General features: G+C 38.4%; 1 protein-coding gene across 1 annotated transcript in view; it reads left to right on the top strand.

Annotated features, from left to right (window-relative positions):
* The first annotated feature begins 4249 nt into the window (after window positions 1–4249).
* LOC126161424 (integrator complex subunit 4) overlaps window positions 4250–26068 on the top strand; it is a 134775-nt gene continuing 112956 nt past the window's right edge. Inside the window, exons 1-3 of the mRNA XM_049917223.1 lie at window positions 4250–4573; window positions 13187–13339; window positions 21470–21598. Of these exons, the coding sequence (XP_049773180.1) occupies window positions 4520–4573; window positions 13187–13339; window positions 21470–21598 (336 nt within the window). The 5' untranslated portion in view covers window positions 4250–4519. The remainder of the gene's footprint in view (window positions 4574–13186; window positions 13340–21469; window positions 21599–26068) is intronic.

Raw genomic sequence — 26068 nt, 5'->3', positions numbered from 1 at the left:
TGTCATGTCTCTTCTCACTGGCAGCAAAGTTTTTATTACCGTCAAACTCATTTTCTGATGTGTCTTCATGAGGACTCCATTCATCACTGATGGATTCTGACTCTGAACTGTCTTTTCTTACAGGTTTCTTTTTTGGTTGTTTTTCCTTCTCAGCCTCTGGAAACAGTATCCTTCCTTTTTCTTTTTTTTCTCATTCGTCTTTTTTGCCATTTTACCTTGTTCTATTCTAGCTCATTTGGCAGCTTCTGTGTTGGCTTTTAGTTCTTCCTTTGATTTGTTCCAGTCTAGCCACTGTTTGTATGTTGTTGCATATGGCATGTACTCTCTTTTCCTTCCAGCTTTTACAGGGGATTCAGTAGGCCAAGTAATATGATTAGCATAATGTGAACTGATTCTGTTTTTCTGAGATGATTGGGATGAATGGCGTTTTGGAGTGTCTGCTTCAGGGTTGACTGAAAGTGAAGAGGACTGAGGAGGATCTGAACTGTCATTTTCTTGTACTGAATCTTGATCTCCTGACTTTTCATTATGACATGTGGATGATTCATCTTCTGAGTCAGAAGATATTTTGCTGTTAGTACACATTTGAGGATCTCCTGCTGGATTTTCTGATGTGGGGATGGATTGTTCTGTTCTACATAAATGCAGAGATGGAATGTTAGCATCTGTAGTTTCATTTGTTGAAGGTGATTTACAAGCAGCACGAATTTAATGCCAAACCTGAAACAGTTCTTCTGCTCCTGGATCACCTTCCCATCCATTTTTCTCTGCTGCACGGAATTCTTCTGCTCTACCTCTCTTCATTAAGGATTAAAAATGCAAAAGATGTTCAACACCAAATGATGATGGTTTTATTGCATTACCACATGTTTTAACAGGGGCACAATGTCTAGATTTGCTGGACGTACGTCAGTCGGAGTGGCCGAGCGGTTCTAGGCGCTTCAGTCTGGAACCGCGCGACCTCTACGGTCACAGGTTCGAATCCTGCCTCGGGCATGGATGTGTGTGATGTCCTTAGGTTAGTTAGGTTTAAGTAGTTCTAAGTTCTAGGGGACTGATGACCTCAGATGTTAGTCCCATAGTGCTCAGAGCCATTTTTGCTGGACGTACATCTAGCATAGTCCATTGCATCAGGATCATAAGGGAAAAGACCACACTTCCTGAAACCATTTTTCACTGTTTCAGGAGTAGCCTTTTCATTGAAAACAGTCTGAAGCAATGGGCTAAATACAGTTTTTGTTACAACTCTGTTACCAGTTTAGTGTTTCCAATTATATACAGCATCTCTCCAACCAGATTTCAGGGGACGGAATATTGCCACATCAGCTGGTTGAAGCACATGAGTCGCATTTGGATACAAAGCAAACTGTATTATCCCATTGTTGGCACAAAACTTAGCAACTTTATGTGATGTATGAGATTTGTGCCCATCTACCAATAAAATAACAGTAAATTTGACTCTCTATTTCTTCAGCCATGGAAGGAAAATGTTGGCAATGTATTCAAAGTACGGGGCCCCTGTCATCCAGCCTTTTTTTTGACCACATAATGCCTCATTCACTGTTCAAATTCTCGGATATGTCCCTTGAAATTTTCTGTAGTGGAAATACGACCATTGGGGGTACAGTGTCTGCAGCAGCATTGAAATTTGCCGTTACAGTAATGGCCTCCTTTTCACTTTTGATTTCATACAGATTGTCAAAAGAAATTGGACCCAGAACTTTCCCAGTTTTAGGGCATGTTTCAAATCCTGTTTCATCTGCATTATAAATTCTTTCTGGTTCATTTAAAATGTCCAAATTATTACCCTGTTGAAGATGCTGATGAAGTTCATCGAACCACTGCCTGATATTTTCCTCAGTAACAGCTGCTCTTGCAGTATTTATGCTCTCAGCATGCCGTTCTGATTGCATTTCATGAATGACTTAAACCATTTTTCACCAGGCCTTCCATCTTTGAATGGTGTAGGTCTTCCATCTGCCAAAACAATGTCACTCACAGTTTCAACCAATAAATTCTCTTCAGCCTCTGTCAAAACTGAACTTGGTCCCATCTTACACTGCATAGGTACTTTTCCTTTAATTTTATTACTTAGTGCACTAAATGAAATACCAAAATGTTTTGCAGCTTTCCTCATACTACTGCCACCCGCTTGAACTGCTTCTACTGCACATTTTAAGTCTTCCTCAGAATACTTAAAAAATTCTTTTTCCGACTTATCTTCTTTTGAAACCATTTATTAATTCAGTCTGCAGATTTCACTCCTGTAAATAGAGGGATGAAATTAATGACTAATAAAAATTTTATCTGTATGCCTCAATACTTGTTGGTTGATCATATGTAAACTAGTAGATGATGACCCCGATCATCCCATCAGTATGGGACAGAAGAAAGGAATGCCTACTTGGTCCATCGTTAAAAGCAACTCTTTGTGAGAACATTCTAAAAAGGACCAGTAATTGATCATTATGACCAACTACTGGAAAACATGCTTTCATGCACTCCAGTAGTTGATACCCCCCCCCCCCCCCCCTTATAAACGACTGAAGCAATAATTTACACTTCCTTTATGATAAATGATACAATCAATCACTCATAATGAGTTATCTGTTAACACAATTCATCATATTTCAGTATTTAGTACTTGTGTCAATAAATATCTTTATCACTGTAACCTACGTTACAATTAGTATAGACGCTCTGACACCCCACCTCTTAACACAGCACAAAAGGAAAGATTTTCTCGAAGCTATCAGTTCCCTCCAATTGCCGAAACAATAGAAGAAACAAGTTTGCCAACATATGTTCTTTAAACATTTTTAAAAGTGTCAGTGCTGCCAACTCTTATAATTTAAAGATTAGAATGAAACTGATCAACTACTGGGTGGTGATCAACTACTGGCTGGGGCACACTATATTGTATCTCCTGTCTATTGACTATTTATAAAACTATTCTAATATTGTACTTATAACTCCTGCATATAATTTTTTTAATTTTGTAATTTGACGTTGTCTATTGCTTCTGTAAGCGTGACGACAGTAAAACCTTATTATTATTATTTATTATTATTATTATCACATACAGCGAAAGTGAGGCCACTTTGCCGCCAATCGAGAGTCGTCACCGAAGTTGCACGTGAATACACCCAAATTCCTGTGACACCACTTTTAAGCCCGGTCCACACGCAACGATCTGTCTGCGCAGACATCGGCGCAGATGTCTGTACATGCAAAAGATCGCTGCAAATGTGGTGTGTTCACACGACACAGACCCCAATCTACTACTCGCCCGCCATCTGTCGGTGTAGAAAAGAAATCAGTAACAAGCGACTACGCTCCCCGTAAACGTCAAAAATTTAATTCACTTATTTTGAAATATAGAGATGGAGGAAGTTCTGTTGTGGTCTGTGTTCGCAACTTGTGTTGCAAAAAACATTCAGACCAACCGCAGGAAACAGAGAAAGCGGTCAAAATGGTGTAGACAGTGGCTGCTAAAGCGAAAGCAGTTTTCTCACGTAAATTTACTGCGGGAGTTGCAGGGCGAACCTAACGACTGGCGAAATTATTTTCGGATGGATGTCGAAACTTATAATTATCTCTTAAAGCTTGTAGCCCCTCATATTATGAGAAAAAATACTTGTATAGAGAAGGGCAATTTCTCCTCATGAACGGCTGGCGGTAACATTAAGATTCCTAACAACAGGAAGGAGCTACAAGGATTTGGAATTTTCAACTGCAATATCGAAACAAGAGTTGAGTGAAATAATACCCGCAATTCTTCAATTAGAGCATTGTATGCTGCTGTCTTTTTGTCTCAGTCACTATATTCTTTACTTTAATCTTCCACAAACATGGGTGATTTCTATATATTTCAATGAATTCACTAACAAACTCTCGAGAACACTGACGAGTATCAGCCATTTTAATGCCCTGTGGGCACAAATACAAACACTAGACTGAACAAACAGCTGTTTCGCGCCAGATTTGCGGCGATCTCCTGTCCACACGCTCCAACTTGTCTGCACAGATGTGGTTTGAACCCACAGATTTGAGAGGTTTCGCTCAAACCTCCAACTCCAACTTCCAGGTTTGCACACACCTCAGGTTGGTGTAAATCTTCTGTCCACACGCAACGATAATAATTTTACTTCCTGGAGATTTTTCCACTCATAATATCGGCGATATCAGCCAGCGATTTTACTGCAACCAAGCAATGAAAAAAATCATAATGGTGTCGTTGGACAGTTGTCACTACTGTAGTAGAATAATTTAGTGAACAATTGAATCATGAATGTAATGTTTTGTGAATGAGCCCACTGTGTTTTGTGTACAGTGACATTATTGAACAATAAAACATCCACGAAGAATGACATGAAGCAGCACTAGACGTGAGCTCTCAGTGAATGTTTTGGTAATATCGTAATGCGGTGGAGGTATTGTATCTGAGTTCTGCAAGTGATCTGATATCGTAAAGCGGTCCCGGTATTGTATGTGAGTTCTGCAAGTGATTTGTTACGAAATGGCAGCGTTGTTGAAGAAGCGGGCACTTGCTGAATACAGCCAGGTTATACAGGTAACTACAATATTTTTATAATCATAACTTCGCGATAGTGTTAGTAAAATTGGATACTTCACCGTTGATGATGAGCTGAGACTGACAAAACGATGACAAAGAATGTAAGGGTTATAATCCTACAAATTTTTTTGTATGGTACACTCTTAAGCGCCTGCCGAAAATAATCGTGGGCCTCGTCATTAACATGTTCGTTACTGTTGAGACAAATTAATAGCACGGTCTTTGTAACTTCATTTACTTATTTATTTTTGATCCAACATCAAGTGGATCAAAAAAAATTGTGCCAGTGTTCTGAATAAGTCGCAGCTTTAATTACTAGAGTTACATATTATTATCTACGCAATTTTTTCCAAATTTAGTTGAGAGAACAATGTTACATATATGGACAATACATAAAAACAATTTGCTATTGCAATATGTAGATGAAGTAGTTTACAGTTTATGACACAGCCTAAGATCTGAGATTCGTATATTTTTAGAAACAGGGTCTTCCATCATATGAGTGTATTAAATCTGGAAACTCCTCTATTGAATATGTAGGATTGTTTAGGAGCCATAATTTTAATTTCTTTTTTAGTTCTGTAATGGGCAATTTGGAGATATTAAGGTGGAAGCAATTCAGTAGTTTTATGCTTGCACATAGTTCTGCCCTAAAGCTGGGCACTATTTCAGTTCTTCTGCTAAGAGAATTTGCTGGGGGTTATCTGCATAAAATTTCTTCATTTTCATGTGAAATATCTCACCAGTTAAATATATCGTCATTGTTTTTGAACTACTACCAGCCCAAGCCATCCAATTAAAGTAGGCACTAGTGAGGCACATTGTCTCATTATACCTGCTCTGTATGGAGACTCAGTGTAAATTTTCAGACATTCAACTTGTTTCTAAGCAGCAACTACTGAAAACATTGTTGGATGTCTGATTTGTAGTAGACTCATTAGCATTTTTATATCCTTTTGTCTTTTGCCAATGTGGATCGTAAGGAGCAACTGAGATTAGCTCTTAGTTTTCTGAGTGTGTAGGTGGTGGGTTTTTCATTTGCAAAATGAGTTTTTCATAACCTAATTTGGATGCACTGTAGTGTTAATATTTCAAAGTATCCAGTATCAGGACCGGCTGTGTCTTTTAGTCACCAGATACATGTGTCACATGCAGTAATTACATCAAATAGAGCACACAGTTAATACAAATTCTGATAGTATGTTTATTATCCAAACACGTGAGTATAGATTTAGCCAGGCTGCCTCACAGAATTTCCTTTAGTGATCCTAGCATTATATCCAGTAAACACTTACGATTTCCCAGACTCTGGAGTATATCTAAAATTACACCACAAATACTGCCAAGAAGTTTGAATAGAACCCAGAATTGCATCTTGCCAGTCAGCAAATCCAGCCACTGGACTGCACAAGACATTGCAAATGCTGTGGCATTATAAATTTTCTGTTATGCCTTCAGAACATTGACAGTAAAAAATTACAGAAGTTATTTAATAGTGTCTGTTTTTTCCGACACATGTCTGAAAGAACAGACACCATTATTCGATCCAGCAGCCAGCAAGATGGCCAATGCTCTCTCCAGCACAGATGCACACCAGGCCCAAACTCTTACGGCAATCGGCAAAACACCACAAGTAACGAGGATAATGGGCCAGGGCACTACATTTGTAGTGTGTGGATAAGTTGAGAATTTGGGTCTGATGGGAGGTGTGCTAGGGTATTCTGTGCAGTTGCAATGAGCACTGATTTTGCCTATGTTCTTTATTTATTAACTCATATCTAAGATTAGTGAATTTTTATGCCAATTGTCATTATATTGGTTTTGTAGTTTCATTTTGATATTGTGCACAAATTTTTAGAACACATAGTGTGTATAAATGTCAGTAATGGAGTACAGGTTGGGAAGCGTAGATGACTTGTCACGAGCTGGAGCTTTTGGCACAGGAACAATAGCAACAGAAATCTACTGTAAGTGAAATTCAGGAAGTGTACCCCTTTTACATTTTTTCAGAATACTATTTTGGGATGAAAACCATAAACAAAAGTAAGGAAAGACAACCTGAGCTTACTGACGGGTGTCACATAGACTGACATAACAGCCCAAAAATTTGCATTAGTTTTTCAGGATTTTCCTGTTTTTCCTGATCAAAGTAGAACATACACTCTCTCTCTGACATAAAAACGTTAATACTTCAGATTCTTATTTTCATAAGTGTACGGAAGTTGAAGATGTGATTTCTCCACAAAGTGCTTTATCACATTGAGAGAGTGGATGGTGTGTAGAAATTGGAAGAAGTACTGATATTTATTGAATGTCCTGTTAAGCACAAGAAGTTGTAGGCTGCAATATTCATGTGCACTTTATACATATTTCTCGGCCTTCCAATTTATATTTGATGCACTTTTTGTACGTGATTGCAGTCTTTCTTGGCATATTCCACTGATGAATTATTCTCGGGTTATCAGCCGAGTGGTGGTGTTGTTTTGTTGCAACGTTTCAATAAGTTTCGTACCCATCATCTTCTGGCGAAGATGATAGGTACCAAACTCGTTGAAACATAGCGACAAGACGACGCCACCACTTGGCTGATAACTGCTTCTGGCGAAGACGCTGGGTACCAAACTCATGGAAACGCTGAGACAAGACGACGCCACCGCTCGGCTGATAACCCGAGAAGAATTCATCACTTTTTGTACTGCTACACATACTCAAGCTTCGTCCATGTAATATCATTGTGGTGTCATCATTTAACAAACAGTAAGTACATAAACCATATCGAGATGGGGTGGCTTGTGGTACGGATACAGATAACTGTATCATGGGTGCACTCACAATGGAGGAGTATGTATGGAGAGGCCAGACTAACCCATTGTTCCTGAAGAGGAGCAGCAGCCTTTTCATCAGGAGTAACAGTCTAGATGACTTGACTGATCTGGCCATGTAACGTTAGCTAACATAGCCATAATGTGCTGGTGCTGCGACTGTATGAAAACAAGGGGAAACTACAGCCATTATTTTTTCCGGTTAGGTTGTGCAGTCCAGCTGTATGGCTTAATGGAGATGGCAACCTCCTGAGTAAAATATTTCAGAGATAACATAGTCTGTAATTTGAATATCCAGCTGGGGACTACTCAGGAGGACTTTGTCATCAAGAAAAACAAAACTAGCATTCTATGGGGCGGGTTGTGGAATGTTATATCTCTTAATCCTATACTTAGGTTAGAGAATATAAAAAGGAAATGGATAGGCTGAAGTTGAACATAGTAGAAATTAGTGAAATATGGTGGCAGGAAGAACATGACTTCTGGCCATGTCAGTATTGGTTTATCAACATAAATAGGGTTAATGCAGGAGTATGCATAATAATAAATAAGATAATGGAAATTCAGGTACCCTACTATCAACAGCATGCTGAATATATTATTATAGCAACGATAGACACAAAACCAGCACCCAGCACAATTGTGCAAGTTTATATGCCACTAGTTTACACGATGGAGAGATTGAAAGATTATACAGTGAGATAAAGAAAAGTATTCAGGTAGTTAAGGGAGATGACAATGTAATTGTGATGGGGAACTGGAATTCAGTAGTAGGAAGAGTAAGAGAAGGAAAAATAGGAGGAGAACATGGACTAGGAAAAAATTATGAAAAAGGAAGCTGCTTGGTAGAATTTTGCAGAGAGAATAGTGTAATCATCACTAACATATCACCGAGCGAGGTGGCACAGTAATAAGCCCACTAGAGTTGTATTCGGGAGGACAATGGTTCAAACCTGCATCCAGCCGTGCTGATTTAGGTTTTCTGTGATTTTACTAAATCGCTTCAGGCAAATGCCGGAATGGTTCCTCTGAAAGGTCATGGCCAGCTTCCTTCCCCATTCTCCCTAATCCGATGGGACCAATGACGTCACTGTTTGGTCTCTTCCTCCACATCAACCTACCAGCTAACACATCATTTAAGAATCAGTGAAGAAGGTTGTATGCAAGGAAGAGACCTGCTGACACTGAAAGATTTCATACTTTCTGTGTTACAATAAGACCAAGACATTTCCGGGGGCACATGTGGAATCTGATCACAATTAATTGTTTATGAAATTCAGATTAAAAACAAAAAAATGTAAAAAGCTGTAAAGATTAAGGCAAAGGGATCTGGATAAATCGAAGAAACCAGAAGTTTCTGAGAGTTTTAGAGTGAGTATTCGACAACATTGGACTGAAATGGGGGAAAAGAATACAGTAGAAGACAAATGAGTTGCTGTGAGAGATAAAATAGGGAAGGCAGTAGAAGATCACAGAGGTAAAAATGCAAGGCCTAGTAAAAATCTGTGGCAAACACAGTACATACTGAATTTGGTTGTTGAGATGCAAAATAATAATTAAAAAAAAAAACTTACAGCAAATGAAGGAGTCAAAAGGAAATATAGATGTCAAAGAAATGAGACTGACAGATAATGCAGAATGGCCATGCAGGAATGGCAAGAGCACAAATACAAGGCTGTAGAATTATGCATGGCTACAGGAAAGATGGATGCCACCAATAGGAAAATTAAAGAGGTCTTCGGAGAAAAGAAAAGCAAGCCAGTACTGATCAAAGATTGGAAAGCTGAAAGATGGGACGAACATACAGATTCCCTATAAGGGAAACAAGCTTGAGGACAATATTACAGAAGGAGAGGGGAAAATGGGTGAAATTGAGATGAAAGATATATTACTGCGAGAAGAATTTGACAGAGTGCTAAAAAACATAAGTAGAAAAAAGGCCATTATAGTAGAAGACATTCTGTAAGAACTACTAATAGCCTTGGCAGTGCCAGTCATTACAAAGCTGTTCCACCTGGTGAGCAAGATACATGACTGAGGGAAAAGAACATAATAATTCCAAAATTGATAGAAGCTGATTTCGAGGAATCAAGCAAAATTTGTGATTGGATTGAGGAGCTTTTTGGTAGGTAGTACGCAGCAAATTATCTCGGATGGAGAGTCATTGACATATGTAGACGTAACTTCGAGTGTGCCCACGAAAGTGTGTTGGGTCCCTTGCTGTTCATCTTAATGACCTTTTGGAAAGTATTAATTGTAACCTCAGACTTTCTGCAGATGATGCAGTTATCTTTGATGAATTACAGTCTGAAAGAAGATCCAGAAATATTCAATAAGTTTTCAAAGTGGTGCAAAGATTGACAACTTGCTTTAAATGTTCAGAAATATAAATTTGTGACTTCACAGAATGAAAAGACTTAGTGTACTATGACTATAATACCAATGAGTCATTGTTCTAAATGGTCGACTCATACAAGTAGCTGTGTGTAAACTGAACTGTCAGACTCTGTTATAGATAGACGTGAGCTATCCTGAGAAAGTCTACTTACAAAGCTTCAAGAACTGGCTTTAAATGACAACTAGGAATATACTACAAACCCATACGTATTGCTCCCCTAAGGATCACGAGGATAAGATTAAATTAGTTACAGCTTGCACAGAGGCATTTAAACATTCTTCCACCACTCTGCACCCGAATGGAATGGGAAAAAACCTTGATAATTGGTACTGCGGGGTGTTTCACGCACTTCACTCCAGTTTGCAGAGTATGGATGTAGATGTAGATCACTTTGGATTCTGGAGAAATGCAGGAACATATGAAGCAATACTGTTCCAGTGCCTTAGCTTATAAGACATGTTAAAGAAAGGCAATCCTACATTTATAGTATTCGTAGATTTAGAGAAAGTTTTTCGCAATGCTGCCTGCCTCCATAGCGAGTTATCAGTGCAGTTGAACGCCATTCAGAGGACATGGGCTTGATTCCCTGTACTGCCAGAGATTTTTCCTTGGTGGGAGGACTGGGGCACTCAGCTTCAATGCCAGTTGAGGAGCTACTGGACCAAGTAGTATCAGCTCCAGGTCATGAAATCTGACAGTGACCGGGAGAGTGGTGTGCTGATCCCATGCTCCTCCATACAACATCTAGGTGATGCCTTTGGCAAAGGAAGACCTCGGTAGTAATTCAGTACTGATGAGCTATACGGGGCCTGTGGATGGAGGTTCTCCCCTCCCCACACTGATGATTGGACTACACGCTTTGTCATTTTGAAGGTAGCGGGGATAAAATAAAAGAATGAAAGGTTATTTATGACCTGTACAGAAATCAGAATGCACTTATAAGGGTTGAAGACGTGAAATGGAAGTAGTGATTGAGAAGGGAGTGGTACAGGTTTGTGGCCTGTACAGTGAGCAAGCTGCGAAGGAATCAAAGAAGAAATTTGAAAAGGAAATTGAAGTTCAGGGAAAAGAAATGAAAATATTAAGATTTGTCAAAGCATTTCTGAAGAAGAGATATTTGTTAACATCTAGTGCAAATTCAAGTGTTAGGAAGTGTTTTCTGAAGATACTTTTCTGGAATGTTGCATTGTACAGAAGTGAAATGTGATGAATAGCAGCATGTAAAATGTGATACTGTAAAAGAATGCTGAAGAGTAGATGGGTAGATCAAATAACTAATGAGGAATAGGCGTGCACAGGAAAGACTAGTGTGGTGAGCTGCATCAACCCAGTCTTTACCCTTAAGACCACAACCACATTCAGAGCAGCTAACGTACACATAAACTAGATAGTTACCATATATTACTGTAGTCATGAAGGGAAGGGGCATAGACCGAATATTCAGGATGAATGTGACCATCCCGATTAAGATTTTTTTGTAGTTTCTGGGAATAGCGTCAGGTCAATACTAGGATGGTTCCTTAAATGAACTGTGGTCAGTTCCAACACCTTACGCCTCCAACTGAACTAGTTCTCTGGCTTTAATGAGACTGTCATCAATGAAACATTTTTCTTCTGTTCTCAATGTCCTATAACCTGCAGTATTGGCTCATTGTATTAAAAAAAAAAAAACACATAGAAAATGGAACCAAGGAATCGCTTCTATGTGCTGAGCTAAATGACTAAAAGAAAAAATCTGCCACCTCTGACAGTTGTAGTGTTGTTGAAGAATTGGAAAGTGAAATTTCAAGTCAGTTTGTTTATTCTCTGTTCACAGACATTGACTTTAGTACAACTAGCAATACAGTATTTTCTGTAGTTTTCCATGTGGAGTTTATAAAATTATCCATGCAGACTGCTTACTGAATAGCTGCTCTGTTTACTATTGCGCTATCTTCGATGAAAACTATCCTTATTGGACTGACTCTCACACCTAGAAAATATTGCACAAACAAGAGATAATCAGCATATTTAAATTTTTGAACACATTTCCTTTCAGATTCTAAAAGTCGATATATTTTGTGTGTTCTGTTCAATACAGTTCTAAGCAGACCAAGTACTTCAAAGGCTTTTTAAATGACTATGCACTATCACATACAGGTAATTTTGAAAGGCTGGTAAATGTGTCCTTTCTTGCCAGGGAGAACTTGAATATTCCAGAGAAATGTAGCATTTGAATTGCTTCATGTAGATTTTGCACCTCATATCTTGAAGCAATGCCAGAAATTATTGAGATTGTCTGGAGGTGAACTTCCTCTTGTTACGCTCTAAATTATGTATTTAGGTGCCACACATTTGGCAACAGAGAGAACAGAATATGAGAGGTAATCATAAAGTTCAAATTATCATAAAAAATCACGTAATTAACTTTTACTTTGCTTACAGGTGCAAGTATACACGTTGAAAATCCTGTGCCACAGCACCATAGCGTGTTCCAAAAAGGGGGGAAGGGTGTGAAGTCCATTGATGAAGTGGATATGGGATGTGCCTTCTTGCTCTGGCCCTCTAGCACTGGTCTTTGGTATTTGGGTGTGGGTATTTTAGACTAGCAGGACTGCAGATGTGTGTACTACACACACAGAGAAGTTAATTGCATAGCTTTGTTTTTTCAGGTGATAATTAAAACTCTATGACTACACCTTGTACATTCCATTAAGAAGAGGATTATAGTAGCGCATACTGTTTCCTCACAATTCCTTGTGCCATTTGTGAAACACAAATTATGTTATTTATAACATGAGGAGTAAAGGTAACAACTCATCATGTAGCTGGGGCATGAGTAAAGGTAACAACTCATCATGTAGCTGGGGCATTGATTAGTTGACAGGGACATAAACAAGACTGGAAACATTGCTGATCTTTCAATCTCTACTTTTAGGATTGTCTAGAGAAGAAAAAAGTTTGGAGTGCTGCAGATGTAAAGAGAGAAATGTTGATGTGTGGTGGTACCTTCCATCCTATTATTTCTGTCCATAGTTGTCTTGTCATATATGCTATTAGCATAACTTTGTGCTATTAACCAATTGGTGAAAGATGAGGAGATATAAATTTTAAGGGAGACTAAAAAAAGTTCGACAGTGAGATTTCATTTCTGAAGATATTTTATTTGCTTACCTTTGTCAATAGTTTAAATGAATTTCAGTTTGAAATAGTGACTGCAGAAAATATCACCAAAACCACTGGAACTTTAGCCAAAGGAATTCATTTACTTGTTTTATACGATCATGACCAGAAAAAATGAAACCGGATCATCCTTCGCTGTGATATGACTACTATGTAATGATGATGAGCTGTCCCCCACTGATCACCATATGAAGACTGATCACATTTTTTATTACCTCGTGTTTTTAGGAGCAGCCAAAACCATTAAAAAAATTACGACTAGCAAAGAAGATTACTCCAGGAAGTTCTGCAGCTGCCTATGTTGGTTTGTTGGAGAAGAGTAAAACCAGTAATGATGCATTGCAGATTTTATTGAGAATATCTGACTCCCAGAAGTTTCAGGTAAGTGATTATACTTCATACAAATTTGAAAAAAAAAATTAAAAAAGTGGAGTCATAAAGTTTCCTTTTTACAGTGACAGCTCTGAATTTTGCTGATTGGTTAGAATTTGTAGATGTACTCAAATAGTCTGTATGAAGCCTTTTCACCATAGCAAAATTGTAATTTAAGAAATATATGACTGCTGTAAAGTCACAAAAAGAAAGTGGCGGAATTTAGTTGCAATGGTGAGGAGACTGGAAGCTTGAGACCTACTTATACTTAGTTGTTTTGTTAATAAAAGGTCATTGGGCAGTATGATGAGTGATTTTGCTTGTATCAAAATATGTGACATAAATGGCCGCATCTTTTGACTGCTCTGCCTAACTATCTTACATTTGTTGCTCTGCTAAGGAACAATTGACCTTAGTATGCGACATAAATTTTAGCTTCACTCATCTACCCATTCCTCAGAAAAAGAGGTCTTCACAGACTGACAGATGAGAAGACAGACGGATAACAAATGACCAAATTTTTTTTTTTGTTTTCACGTGTTGTAATTACAAATCAACAATTTTTGGATTGTTTCTGTGTTTGTATTGTGAAACCATGCTTTTTGCCAAATTTCACAATTCTAGTGGAAAGGAAAGTACCTTATAGTTTTTGATGAGTGAGTGTGCAAATATTAAAAATACGTGATATAATTGACTGTTATCTTTTGTTTGCATTGACTTAGAAGCTTCAGTGTTTAACTGCGACAAGGAACATAGACCTTAATATGTTACATAAATTTCAACTTGATGTTTCTACCCATTCTGAGAAAAAGGGTTTTTAAGAGACAGACAGACAGACACATAGAGAACAGAGTGATCCTACAAGGGTTTCATTTCTACTGACTGAGGTACGGAACCCTAAAAAGTGAGCCATGATCAGAAAATTCTCAAATCCACCACTCCCATGGATATAGTTATCTTTTGGTTGTTGGTTTGTCCAAGATTACAGGCCTGTCATTTCATTTTATGTTTGAGATGATATTTAAATTTGTAAACAATTAACAAAACATCTTGTAATCTGTTATCCAATACAAAAATAAAGACATTTTGCTCCACTTTCATCTGGCATAGTGTGTGGCCACAGTACTATTTAATAAAAATCAAATTACCAGAATTGCAAACTATCTCTACACACTCCAGAGATGTCCACCTTCAGCTGAAGCAACTCCTTTTTTTGTAGTGGTTTGTACCGTCTCTCCTGTGGTATCAGAAATGTCCGACATCATGATTACTAAGTGTATTATGAATAAAATTAATATCTCTGTAATTTGCAAAGATATTGAATGCAAATTTTCTGTATGATACTGTTGATCAAAATAGTACTCGGGGCTCCTCACAGATGTACGTGTGTTTACGTAAAAATCATCTAAACTAAGAATAAAATTGTAAAACAGATGTATCTATCTTCGAACATACGTTAATCTCTAAGTTAGATGGATTCATATAGGGTTTTCACTGGTAACTTCAGTGTAGCTTGGGGCAATGTATAGCCTTTGCTTTGTCAAAACTAGATCACAGTAAAAAAGATATTGTAATTTAAAGTTTTACTAAAATTTTCTTATGTCTCTGTTAAAACACGCTAATCTCCAAAACTACTAGACAAATTTTCATGGTTTTTCGAAAGTAACTAGAGTGTAGCTTTGGGCACCATATGGGCTTTATTTCATCAAAATCAGATCACGAAAAAAAAGAAAGCCATACATGTTATAAAAATGTATGTGTGCATATTTGTATGTATGTATGTATGTTCCACGTGTCCTCCAAAACTACTGAACTGACTTCAACAAGAATTGATGTGCATATCATGTACTATCTTGAAAGAATTGCTGTGGAGGTAAGAACTACCTGCCTATTAGAGGGATGGGGGTGGAAAATAAATGTAGGCCAAGGCGCACAAATGACCAATATTGTATTCATCCAGTATTTGAGAACGAGTTACTTGCAACAAACTTTATATATAATTTCAAACCTTTACAAAACTTTTTCTCACCAACACACCCCACAAAATGAAGGTACAAAAGAAGTTGATCCCATACTACATTTTCCTGTTCATTTTCACATCAGGCATTACACTGAACATGAGGAGAACCAGCATTAGTGAGCTACCTAGAGGGACCACTACCAGTCATTTTGACCAGTGAAGATTTTTTTTCTTTGTTTTCAGTTTCACTTCTTATGTTATTTTCTATAGAAAGTATATTCAATTAAATACAAAAGATCGAAATAAAGAATACATTGTAAGTGCAAAAAAAACATAATTATACAAGTACATTTGTAATCTGTATGACTTGCACTCAGTCAAAGCCACAAACAGGTCATAAACCTATATTTGGTACAAAAAATAAAGAAAAATGGACACAAATTGCTGTAGTAATAATGAGAAAATAGCATTTTTTTTTTTCTCTCTCTGACAACTTTTCAACCATAGCCACCATCTTCATCAAAACACCTTGTACACATGTATTGAACTGAACACTTCCCGCACATGAACTACATATGAATTTCTTGCACACATTCACTGGCTGACTTTTTCTCCTGTTGGCTCTCTGTAGAGGATCCAGACATTGATTCTAGCGAGATCTAGGATGTTGAAAAACACGTGCATAGGCCATCTGTGGCAGCCAAACTTGGCAGTGTAAAGATGAGTCATTTGGTCCAGAATATGAGCTCTAAATTTAGTGGAATTTTAGCAGCTCTCACTTTCAGGGAGTTTCTTCTGTGTTTGTTTGTCTGCTGCAACTGACTGCTGCCTTGTTCTGCTTTGTGGGGCTGATATTCCATGTCATCTTTATAACCTTTGTCAACTGCATCATCCAACTCATGACATTCAAAAATATCTTACCCTTCAGAATATTCTTCTGGTAAACTATTCATGTAATTCGGTAATTCTTCATCTGAGAACAAAAACACTCTCGGGTCATAATAATGAGGAGAAGCGCTGAACTTCTGCTGAACACAACAGTGTACTGACAGTGAACAGTACTCTTCCACTAAATAAATTTAAATATAAAGAGAGAGAGGACGGGAACGAGATCACAACAATGAAATGAAATCAGCCAAGTGGCTGAAAAAATCCATTGTTGCACGTTTACAAGCATGACATGTAAAAAAATATATCATTCATCAGAATCACCGGCTGTAGTCCTTTAAGGTAAAAGTGTGTACAATTCATTCAGTTTTTGTAATAGCCATTTGTCTTTTACAGAAATTACAAACCGCCAAGGCCCATAAATTAAAATGTACACTATTTATTAAATGTTCAACAATACTCACAGGTCAGATTGATCGGTACGGTCCTTCTAGGTTAGTTTATTTCTTCTTTACCACTTACTGTATTCATGATACATTTCGCAGACAGTATTCATATATACCAGATGTCACCAAATGTTTTTCACAGTGGCCTAGGTAACTGACAAAATGACAAGTGTGGGCCGCACGAAGGTTCTGTACTATATCTAGATGCAATAATTTAAAACTAAAAATGGTAAGCTTAAGTCACATAGCAGCCAGGAGATCTCCTATTACTCCAAAAATAATATTTAATATCTCTTTTTGTTCTGAGTATAATATTTAAGTTCAAATTGTTTCACATCATCTTGTGTTCCATACATTTTATGAAGCATATTTAAGTACTATTAGCGGGCCAGATGAATTGACGTCATGGGCCAGATATGGCCAGCGGGCCGTAGTTTGGTGACTCCTGATATATACCTCAGAATGTACCTGCAAAAGTATGATTGTACAACATGCAGATCGGGGTATACGACATCATAAACACTGAGATATGTGAAGAACTGCCATATCACGTATGACATTTAAATTTATTATTACTAATCCGCTGAACCAATTTCAGTGAAATTTGATAATCAGATAGGTTAAGTCCTGAAAAAGAACGTAGCCTGCTTTAGAAAGTGTGTAGCAGAAGATATATGTTGTTTTGAAGAATATTATGGACTTAAGGGAAAACATTTACTGCTTGAAAAAAAAACTATTTACTTTTTGACTTTTGAACTTTATCACATGTGTGAAAATGCTTCTATTGGTTGACATGTGCTATGTGATACTATTCAAAGTAATGAATACAATACTTGTAAAATCTTCAATGTGTTTAATCTGTACTTCTACGCTGTTTGTTGTCTAATGTACACATTGCATAATGTGTACATTGTCCTATGCGCACAATCTATTATTTGAGAACAAGAGCCCTGAGTGACTTGCAACAAACTTTGCACAATTTCAGACCTTTCAAAACTTTTTCTCACTTAAAACCCCAACAAAAGGAAAAAGTGTTACATTCTTGCGGTTCACACAGGAAAATTATCGCATCAGGCATGACATGATGATGTTTAACTTTATTACTTCTTTGCTTCTAACTCTATGCGCAATACATTTAGCAGACAACATTCACATATGCCGCTGAATGTACATTAAAAATTATATCGTTGTACTATGCAGAGGGGGGAGGGGGGATGGAGATGGACAGAGAAAGTGAAGAGGAGATGGACAGAAAGAGGAGGGAGTAGCAGATGCAGAGAGGAGTATGGAAGGAGATGGACAGAGAGTGGGGGAGGGGGGGGTGGAGGAGATTGACAGAGTGGGGCAGAGGAGATGGACAGAGTGAGGCGGGAGGAGGTCATGGGCTACTGTGATTGAAATAAATAAAAACCCAGGCAACACCGGGCATTCAGCTGGTGTTTATAATATATTGCTTCAGACGGATTAACAGGGGGATAGAAGGTTTAAAAACACAAAGAAATGAAATCCTCATAAAAATGTCAAAATCAAAAACCGTATATGCTTCAAGTATGTATCAGACGATTGCATTCGAGTCATAGATTACAAATCTGAACTTGAATTTTTCCAGGGGAACTTTTCTTGTAAACTTTCAGTGCATTTGTGTAAGTATGTTTAATTACGGAAACATGGGATGTATTGCAACGAAAGTTCCCACCTGCGCAATTCAGAAAAGCTGGTATTGGTGGGAAGGATCCATATTGGCACAGGCTACACTGGGGTATAGCTATGGGCACCCACATGGCAACATTCTATGCCAACCTATTGATGGGCCATCTAGAGGAATCCTTTCTAAACACTGAGAATCCTAAATGCCTTACCTGGTTCAGATTCATTGATGACATCTTTGTGATGTGGATTCACGGTGAGGACACCCTATCCACAGTCCTCCAGAACCTGTACAACTTCTCCCCCATTTGCATCACCTGGTTCTATTCAACCCAGCAAGCCACCTTCCTAGATGTTGACCTCTACCTCAAAGATGGCTACATCAGTACCTCCATCCATGTCAGACTTACTAACCACCAGCAATACTTCCGCATTGACAGCTTCCACCCATTCCATACCAAGAAGTCCCTTCCATACAGTCTAGCCACCTGTGATCGTCGCATGTGCAGTGATGAGTGGTCCCTCTCAAAATATACCGAGGGTCTCACTAAAGCCTTCACAAACTGTAATTATCCTCCCAACCTTGTACAAAAACAAATCTCCTGTGCCGTATCTTTCCAGTCTCCACCACCTCCCAAAGTCCCATCATCTGGCCACAGGGAGCATTCCCCTCATAACTCAGTACCACCCATAACTGAAGCAACTGAATTACATTCTCGCCTGGGTTTCGACTGCCTCTCGTTGTTCCCTGAAATGAGAAATGTCCTGCCTACTATTCTTCCTACCCCTCCCACAGTGGTATTCCGCCGTCCACCGAACCTGCACAATATACTCATCCATCCTTACACAACTCCAGCTCCCAATCCCTTACCTCATGGCTCATACCCCTGTAATGGACCCAGTGGCAAGATCTGTCCCATACATCCTTCCACCGCCACCTACTCCAGTCCGGCCACAAGCTCACCTATCCCATGAAAGGCAGGGTTACCTATGAAACCAGTCATGTGATCTATAAGCTAAGCTGCAACCACTGTGCTGCATTATATGGGAACATGACAACCAACAAGCTGTCTGTACGCATGAATGGCGACCAACAAACTGTGGCCAAGAAACAAGTGTACCATCCTGTTGCTGAGCATGCTGCCAAACATGACATCCTTCATTTGTGACTGCTTCATAGTCTGTGCCATATGGATCCTACTCACCAACATCAGCTTTTCGGAATTGTGCAGGTGGAAACTTTCCCTGCAATACACCTTATGTTCCTGTAACCCTCCTGGCCTCAACCTTCGTTAGTCACTGTCCTCACCCTCTCCTTCTCCGATACCCTCCCCCCCCCCCCCTCCACCATTCCTCGGCCCTCCATTCTAACCTGCGCACCTCACTGTCCACCACCCCTACCATACTATCCCTCCCTCTCCCTGCCCCAGTCTCCTCCTTACCCCCACCCAGTCACCATTCCCATCATGCACTGGTGCTGCTGCTCGCAGTGTGGTTTCAGTTGCCTAAGACTGCAGTCGTATGTGAGTTTGTGTGTGTGTGTGTGTGTGTGTGTGTGTGTGTGTGTGTGTGTAGTCTATTTTTGACGAAGGCCTTACTGGCTGAAAGCTTTATATGACAGTTTTTTTATTGTGACTATCTGCCACTCAGCATCTCTGCTATATGGTGAGTAGCAACTTTCCTTTTCATAATATTGTTACACTCCACCCTGGATTTTCTATTGTTCGATTATTACTTACTGTAAGAAAGGTGTATTCAAACTCTAATGTCTCCAGATTACTTTTTCTGGTGACTAGATTGTGGTAAGAGGATTGATTTGAGCTTATGCATCAGCACCCATTACATGATACCAAACAATACAGATCTCAGGGTTTTTGTGGCTGTCCTTAGACTGTAGAATTATTTCCATGTTTGTCAAAGAATGGGACGCAATATTCTGTTTTTTCTATTTATGTGGTAGTAGCATCCATTTAAATTCATTGTCAATTTGTATTCATGAGTGCAGTAGTCCAAGATAAGTTGTGCATTGATAATAGCAAACCTGTGCAAATGCAGCCTTGAACAAAAATGTAATTTATGTAAGAGGGAAAATAGTGAGAAATCTTCACAGTCTTGATCACTCACCATCTGTGAGCATACGTACTTATTGCTTTTTGTGTGACACTTTCTCTGTCAAGATGATGATGATTCAGTTGAGGCACGTAGAAGTTCAGTACAGTAAAATAAATCGAAAAGTCAGTGTGAATAACATTCCATTCAAGATGAAACTGAATAGGGATGAGATAAATATGCTTGGTACCTTTCGTCTTATAGTGGGCAATGGGTTACAGTATGCAGAAAATGGTCTGTGAGTACAAAATGTGAGAAAATCACAAATGAAAGAGTTCCTTTTTTGTGTTAAGACTGAGACACAAATTTGTTTTTTAGTATGTATTTGAGGAAATAGTAATTAAGACATATTCAGTGAGCACTTGACTGACAAGTATCAGTAATTGCTTGGTTTTACTATAAAGTACATTAGGGAGAGCTTAGAAACATCAGGTGTCTTTGAACTTTTGCTTATATGGCTCTATTTGTATCAAAAGTGAATTTTATTGTATTTTTGTAGTCCAATTCATTGATGAAACTCATTTTGGCTTACATTTATTTCTTCAGTTTTTTTGTGTGTTAATTACATTAATCACTGAACTGTAGAATGTTTTAAACATTTGACTTACACTTATTGCCACCATCTACTGGTGTTATTTTAGTACTATTGAAACAGTGGAACAAGTCACCTGCTCAACAGTAGCACAGCAGCTTTTTGTTATAAGAATTCCTTTTCAGTTTCTGGTCAGGTCAGCATTTTACACATTTTCCATAGTTTTCTTGAACATCAGAATTGTTCTTTAAGAACACGTTTTGGAAATGATTTCAGTTTTTCAATGGTTGTAATAAAGTAATTGCTGTTGTTCAACTGAACAAAAACTTGGTAACTTGTAGTATCAGTACATTGTGTAGTGCTACATAAGTAAACTTTCAGTGCTTAAACAACATATATTATGGATGAGATCCTGATATTTTATTTTCATTTATTACAGATTGTTATTGTGTGATGGGAGTAGCAATTTAATATTGTACATGCAGTTTAGGAAATATAATTTTATTTCTATAAATCTCTGTGCACAATCAGTAACAAGTCATTCATTTTCACTACAGGAGAAAGATTTACCAGACACAATAAAGAAGCTTGCTGAGCATTTCCAGAGAGAGCAAGAATCTGTTGTGAGAGCTAAAGTTTTATCTTTGCTTGGTGATATTGGGAAAGAGTCAGGTGCAGATGTACAAGTGAGTATGTCCCTGGTTACATTTACTTGATGGTATGTTTGCATTCTTTCTTTGCAATGTAAAATCTGAAATAGGCACAGGAAACCATAATAATCTTAGATTACTTTTAATCTACAAGGTGTACAACTTTGCTTCCACTGTTTTTCCCCAACATTTGAGACTTTAATGAAACAAATTTCTTACACATGTATCATTTAAAGTATTTTCCATTGCTGGCCACTGCTTTCTCCCATCTTTCGGCCAGTGTAGGAATCCCGCGTCGAAAAAATTGTTCATCTTTTGAAACGATCCATGAATCGATACAGTTTTTGACTTCTTCAGGAGATCATAAGTGTTGGTCAGCCAGGCCATGCGCCATTGATCTAAACAAGTGATAGTCAGAGGGAACAAAGTCTGGAGAATACGGCGGGTGGGGTAGGACTCCCCATTTTGACGTTTTCAAGTACGTTTTGACCTCTTTTGCAAAGTGGTGTCGAGCTGTATTGTGCCTCTCACTGTATTGCGGCCATTTATCTTTTAATGCTCTGCTCAAACGCATTAATTGCATTCAATAATGAGCACCTGTGATTGTTTCACTTGGTTTTAGCACCTCACAGTACACGGCGCCGAGCTGGTCCCACCAAATGGAGCCAAATCTTGGAGCCATGAATATTCGGTTTTGCTGTCGACGTGGAAGCATGGCCGGGGTATCCTCATGATTTTTTGCATTTAGAGTTATCGTAATGAGCCCATTTTTCGTCCCTGTCACAATGCAATGCAGAAATCCCTTTCGTTTTTACCCCTGAAGCAACTGTTCACATACGCCATTCAGCGTCTATTGGTTTCAGCTCACACAGCACCCAAGTTCCTTCTACCTGAATCATGCCCATAGCCTTGAGACATTTTGAAATGGCTTGCTGTGTCACTCCCACTAATTGTGCCAATTCTTCTTTGAGTTTAACTCGAGTCTTTGCTCAGCAATGTCTCCAGTTCTGCATCTTCGAAAACATTCTCTCTTCCACCACTATGCTGGTCTACGACATTAAAATCACTGTTCTTGAAGCATTGAAGCCACTCACAACACGTTCTTTCACTAATAGCGTCCTTACCACACCTACTTGAGAACATTCGACGAGACTCAGCCGCTGCTTTCTTCATATTGAAACAAAACAGTAACACCTCCCGCAAATGACGAGAATTAGGCTTGTAAACTGACATTTTCAATCAAGAACAACTTTATGATGCAGACACAAATCGACTAATGTTTGAATGAGGTTATGTTAACCGAGGTCCAAGCTAATTGCCTGACGTCTGTGATTTGTTTTGTTTGACTGCTACTTACCGTTGTCGCCACCTATTGGCAAATGGTGGAAGCAAAGTTGTACACCTTACACAAAGAGACCTCTTTAATCTGAAACAGAGTTTCTTATTTCAGATTTTAGTCCAATGACGATTTTTTTTTGTGATTCAGTTTAAAATGACATTATTCTAACGTCTCTGTCAACTGCTTTCATAGGTACCACACGTCCTAACAAATGGCAGTATTATTGTAATGGCTGTGTGACGTGTGGAATATCCCTGAACTGTTTGAATAGCTACTTATGTTTTATTGGAATCAAGATGAACTGAATCCTATGGTCCTTAAGAATGTGAGCCCACTTGCATACTCATGATAGCTCACTGGGACAGTATCCAAGACTCTAGTGCTTAGAGAGTTTGTGTTCTCGCCGCTGGTTAGATTTTGTTTTTGGGACAATAAATTGTCATTTTGGATTCTTTTGCTTGTAGTATCTTGCTGTGCTGATGAGAAAACCTATTATATATTGGGAAATTGTAGGTGATATTTATTGTTACATGTATGGCTTCAACAGCCGAATGGCAACAGAACAACATGTTTCTGTCAATATTTTCTAAATAAGGGAGTGGAAATTTGCCATAGAATTTTAGACTGCTGTCAGTAGCACACTCCTGGCATGTCCATTGCTCTGACAGTAAAATAATGAGTTAGAGAAATCAGCATATTATTGGGATAATATTTTCCTATTTCTGCTGAGTAAGTGTGTTGTTCACCACCTTCCTTGAGAGGTTAATTAACGTTGCAATTATGGAAGCCCTAAGTTATGCCATGTAGGAATTTGTGTTATTGTAGCTTTTTGAAACAGGTCGCTCTGTGAGACTTGCACTGTATTTAACAACAGAACAAGTGTCATCACCCAGCATGCTGATGGACTGATACCAGGTGACAAAAGAAGCTAATATTTGCACCATGAGGTGTTGTTGGTAGGTCAGGCATTCCATGGTTCAATGGTTTTCAACCTTTTTGAGACCATTACTCTTGAATGAGATCAGATGTCATACAATACCCCGAATAAAGTTTGGAACCTAATTGAACATTAGATTGTAAAAAGTTAACTCTCTTTTTTTTAAAGTGATAAATCATTTATAATACCTGTACTTAGTTTTCAAACAGCAGAAACTCACCCATTTTTTATTAGGGCCTATGTTTTTTCACTAAATCAAGAAATATTGAGTCAATAGGATGTTTAGTTTTGCTTATTTCTAACAGTTTGTTTTGAATAATCTTTGGTTCATGGCCTGCCATTCCACATCATAAATCCTGCTTAAGTTCATTTAGTTTTCCACTTTTCTGTGCATTGCTGCCGTAGTCGAAGGTCAAGTTGTGGCAAATGGAATCTCTTTTCTTAAGGAGTTTTTTCAGTAATAATAGCTATTAATGACAGACCTTTTACTAAAATCAGCCCAGTTATCTGCAATGAAAATCTTTTTATAGTGTGTTGCCTTCTTGAGACCGAAGAATTTGTACTTACGCTTGAATTTTACTATCTGTAAATATTCCTTCTTGCAGACAAATATTTATTTGTCCGTTTTCCAAATCAGAAAACGTTTTTCTATTAGAATATATTACTGATTACGCACAATAACTGCCACCATTGGATGAACATAAAGAGAGAGAAACAGAAGAGTAAAAATAGCCTAGAATCCTCCTGGTAAACAAGATAAGTTTTCAAAATGAAGTTTTCATTGCGTATTAAACTGAACATTTGCAAATAGTTTGTACCAGTTTTCATTCATGGTGTTGAGACATGGTCTTTTAACATGGATATCATTCAAAATTTGATGGTGGCTCATTGACCAATAGAGAGATGCATATTGTAAATTACTGGGATAGATGGGAAATGTAAATAAATGGATTAGAGAACAGACCAGAATAGAAGATGTAACTGTGATAGTGATGAGAAAAGTGGAGGTGGGCTGAGCATTAGCCAGAAGAAGGGTGGTAGATGGCCAGAGGAAGTTCTATTCTGGATTTCAAGAAAGAACAGAAGACTGAGAGGTCAAACTAATGGAAGGTAGGCAGAATGACATTAGGAAAAATGCAGGCATAATGGTAATTTGTATCGCGGAAGATGACAGTGCATGGAAATGTCTAGAGGAGACTTTTATCCGTCAGTGGATATAAGATTGCTGATGACAATGATCAGTTATAGAGGATGTTCAGTTTATCTGAAGACAGTGAAATATCTCAAAAACTGCTCATCGGATCCAAACAATTTATAGTTAAAATATGTTCATCTCTGAGGGAGGGACATCCAGTGATACCAAACTCAACCTTACCCATACTGTGTGGGCAATTTTGAAGTGTTAAATGGGAATCTCCATTTTTTTACTCCAGATGCAGATTCTATGAGGAAAAAAAAAAAAAAACATAATTTTTGTCTGAAACATTCTTTTCATTAGGCAGCAGAGGGTGCTATAATTGAAATAACCAAAATGGGTAGAAAATAATATGTTTCAAAATGCTGTCCAATGACACTGCAAGGGTAGGACAGGCAATTACTTCATAACTTTTAATGGGAAACACCATTGTCAACATTGTATTCCTCTGACAAAACAAAGAGGGGACTGTTCAATGTGCCATTGTGGCCATGTGGCGAGCTACAACTTATCACAACACGCAGTTATGAAATAATTGCCTGTGCCACACTCGTTCCATGGAGGTGGGGTGTTAATTCACGTATCATTGGACAGCATTTTGAAACATACAGTTTTCCACCCATTTTGATTTTTCAGATTATTGCACTATACGTCATGTAACAAAATATGTTTCCCAGTCAGAACTTAAGGTTCCCCCCCCCCCCCCCCCCCCCCTCCCCCATAGAATCCAAATCTCCAATAAAAAATGGTCATTCCAATTAAAGATATCATAGTGGGCCCAGTGTCGCGGGCCTTCGTCAAAAGTAGGCAAAACACACACACACACACACACACACACACACACACACACACACACACGACTACGGTCTTTGGCAACTGAAGCCACGCTGCTTGCCAGAGACTAGTTTGTGTGTGTGTGTGTGTGTGTGTGTGTGTGTGTGTGTGTGTGTGTGTGTGTGTCATCTATTTTTGATGAAGGCCATACTGTCCGAAAGCTAATTTGTGACAGTCTTTTTGTTGTGCCTATCTGCAACT

The sequence above is a fragment of the Schistocerca cancellata genome, chromosome 2, assembly GCF_023864275.1.
Source record: "Schistocerca cancellata isolate TAMUIC-IGC-003103 chromosome 2, iqSchCanc2.1, whole genome shotgun sequence".
Taxonomy (NCBI): domain Eukaryota; kingdom Metazoa; phylum Arthropoda; class Insecta; order Orthoptera; family Acrididae; genus Schistocerca; species Schistocerca cancellata.
The sequence above is the reverse complement of the archived record's forward strand: the minus strand, read 5'-3'. Positions and strand labels throughout refer to the sequence as shown.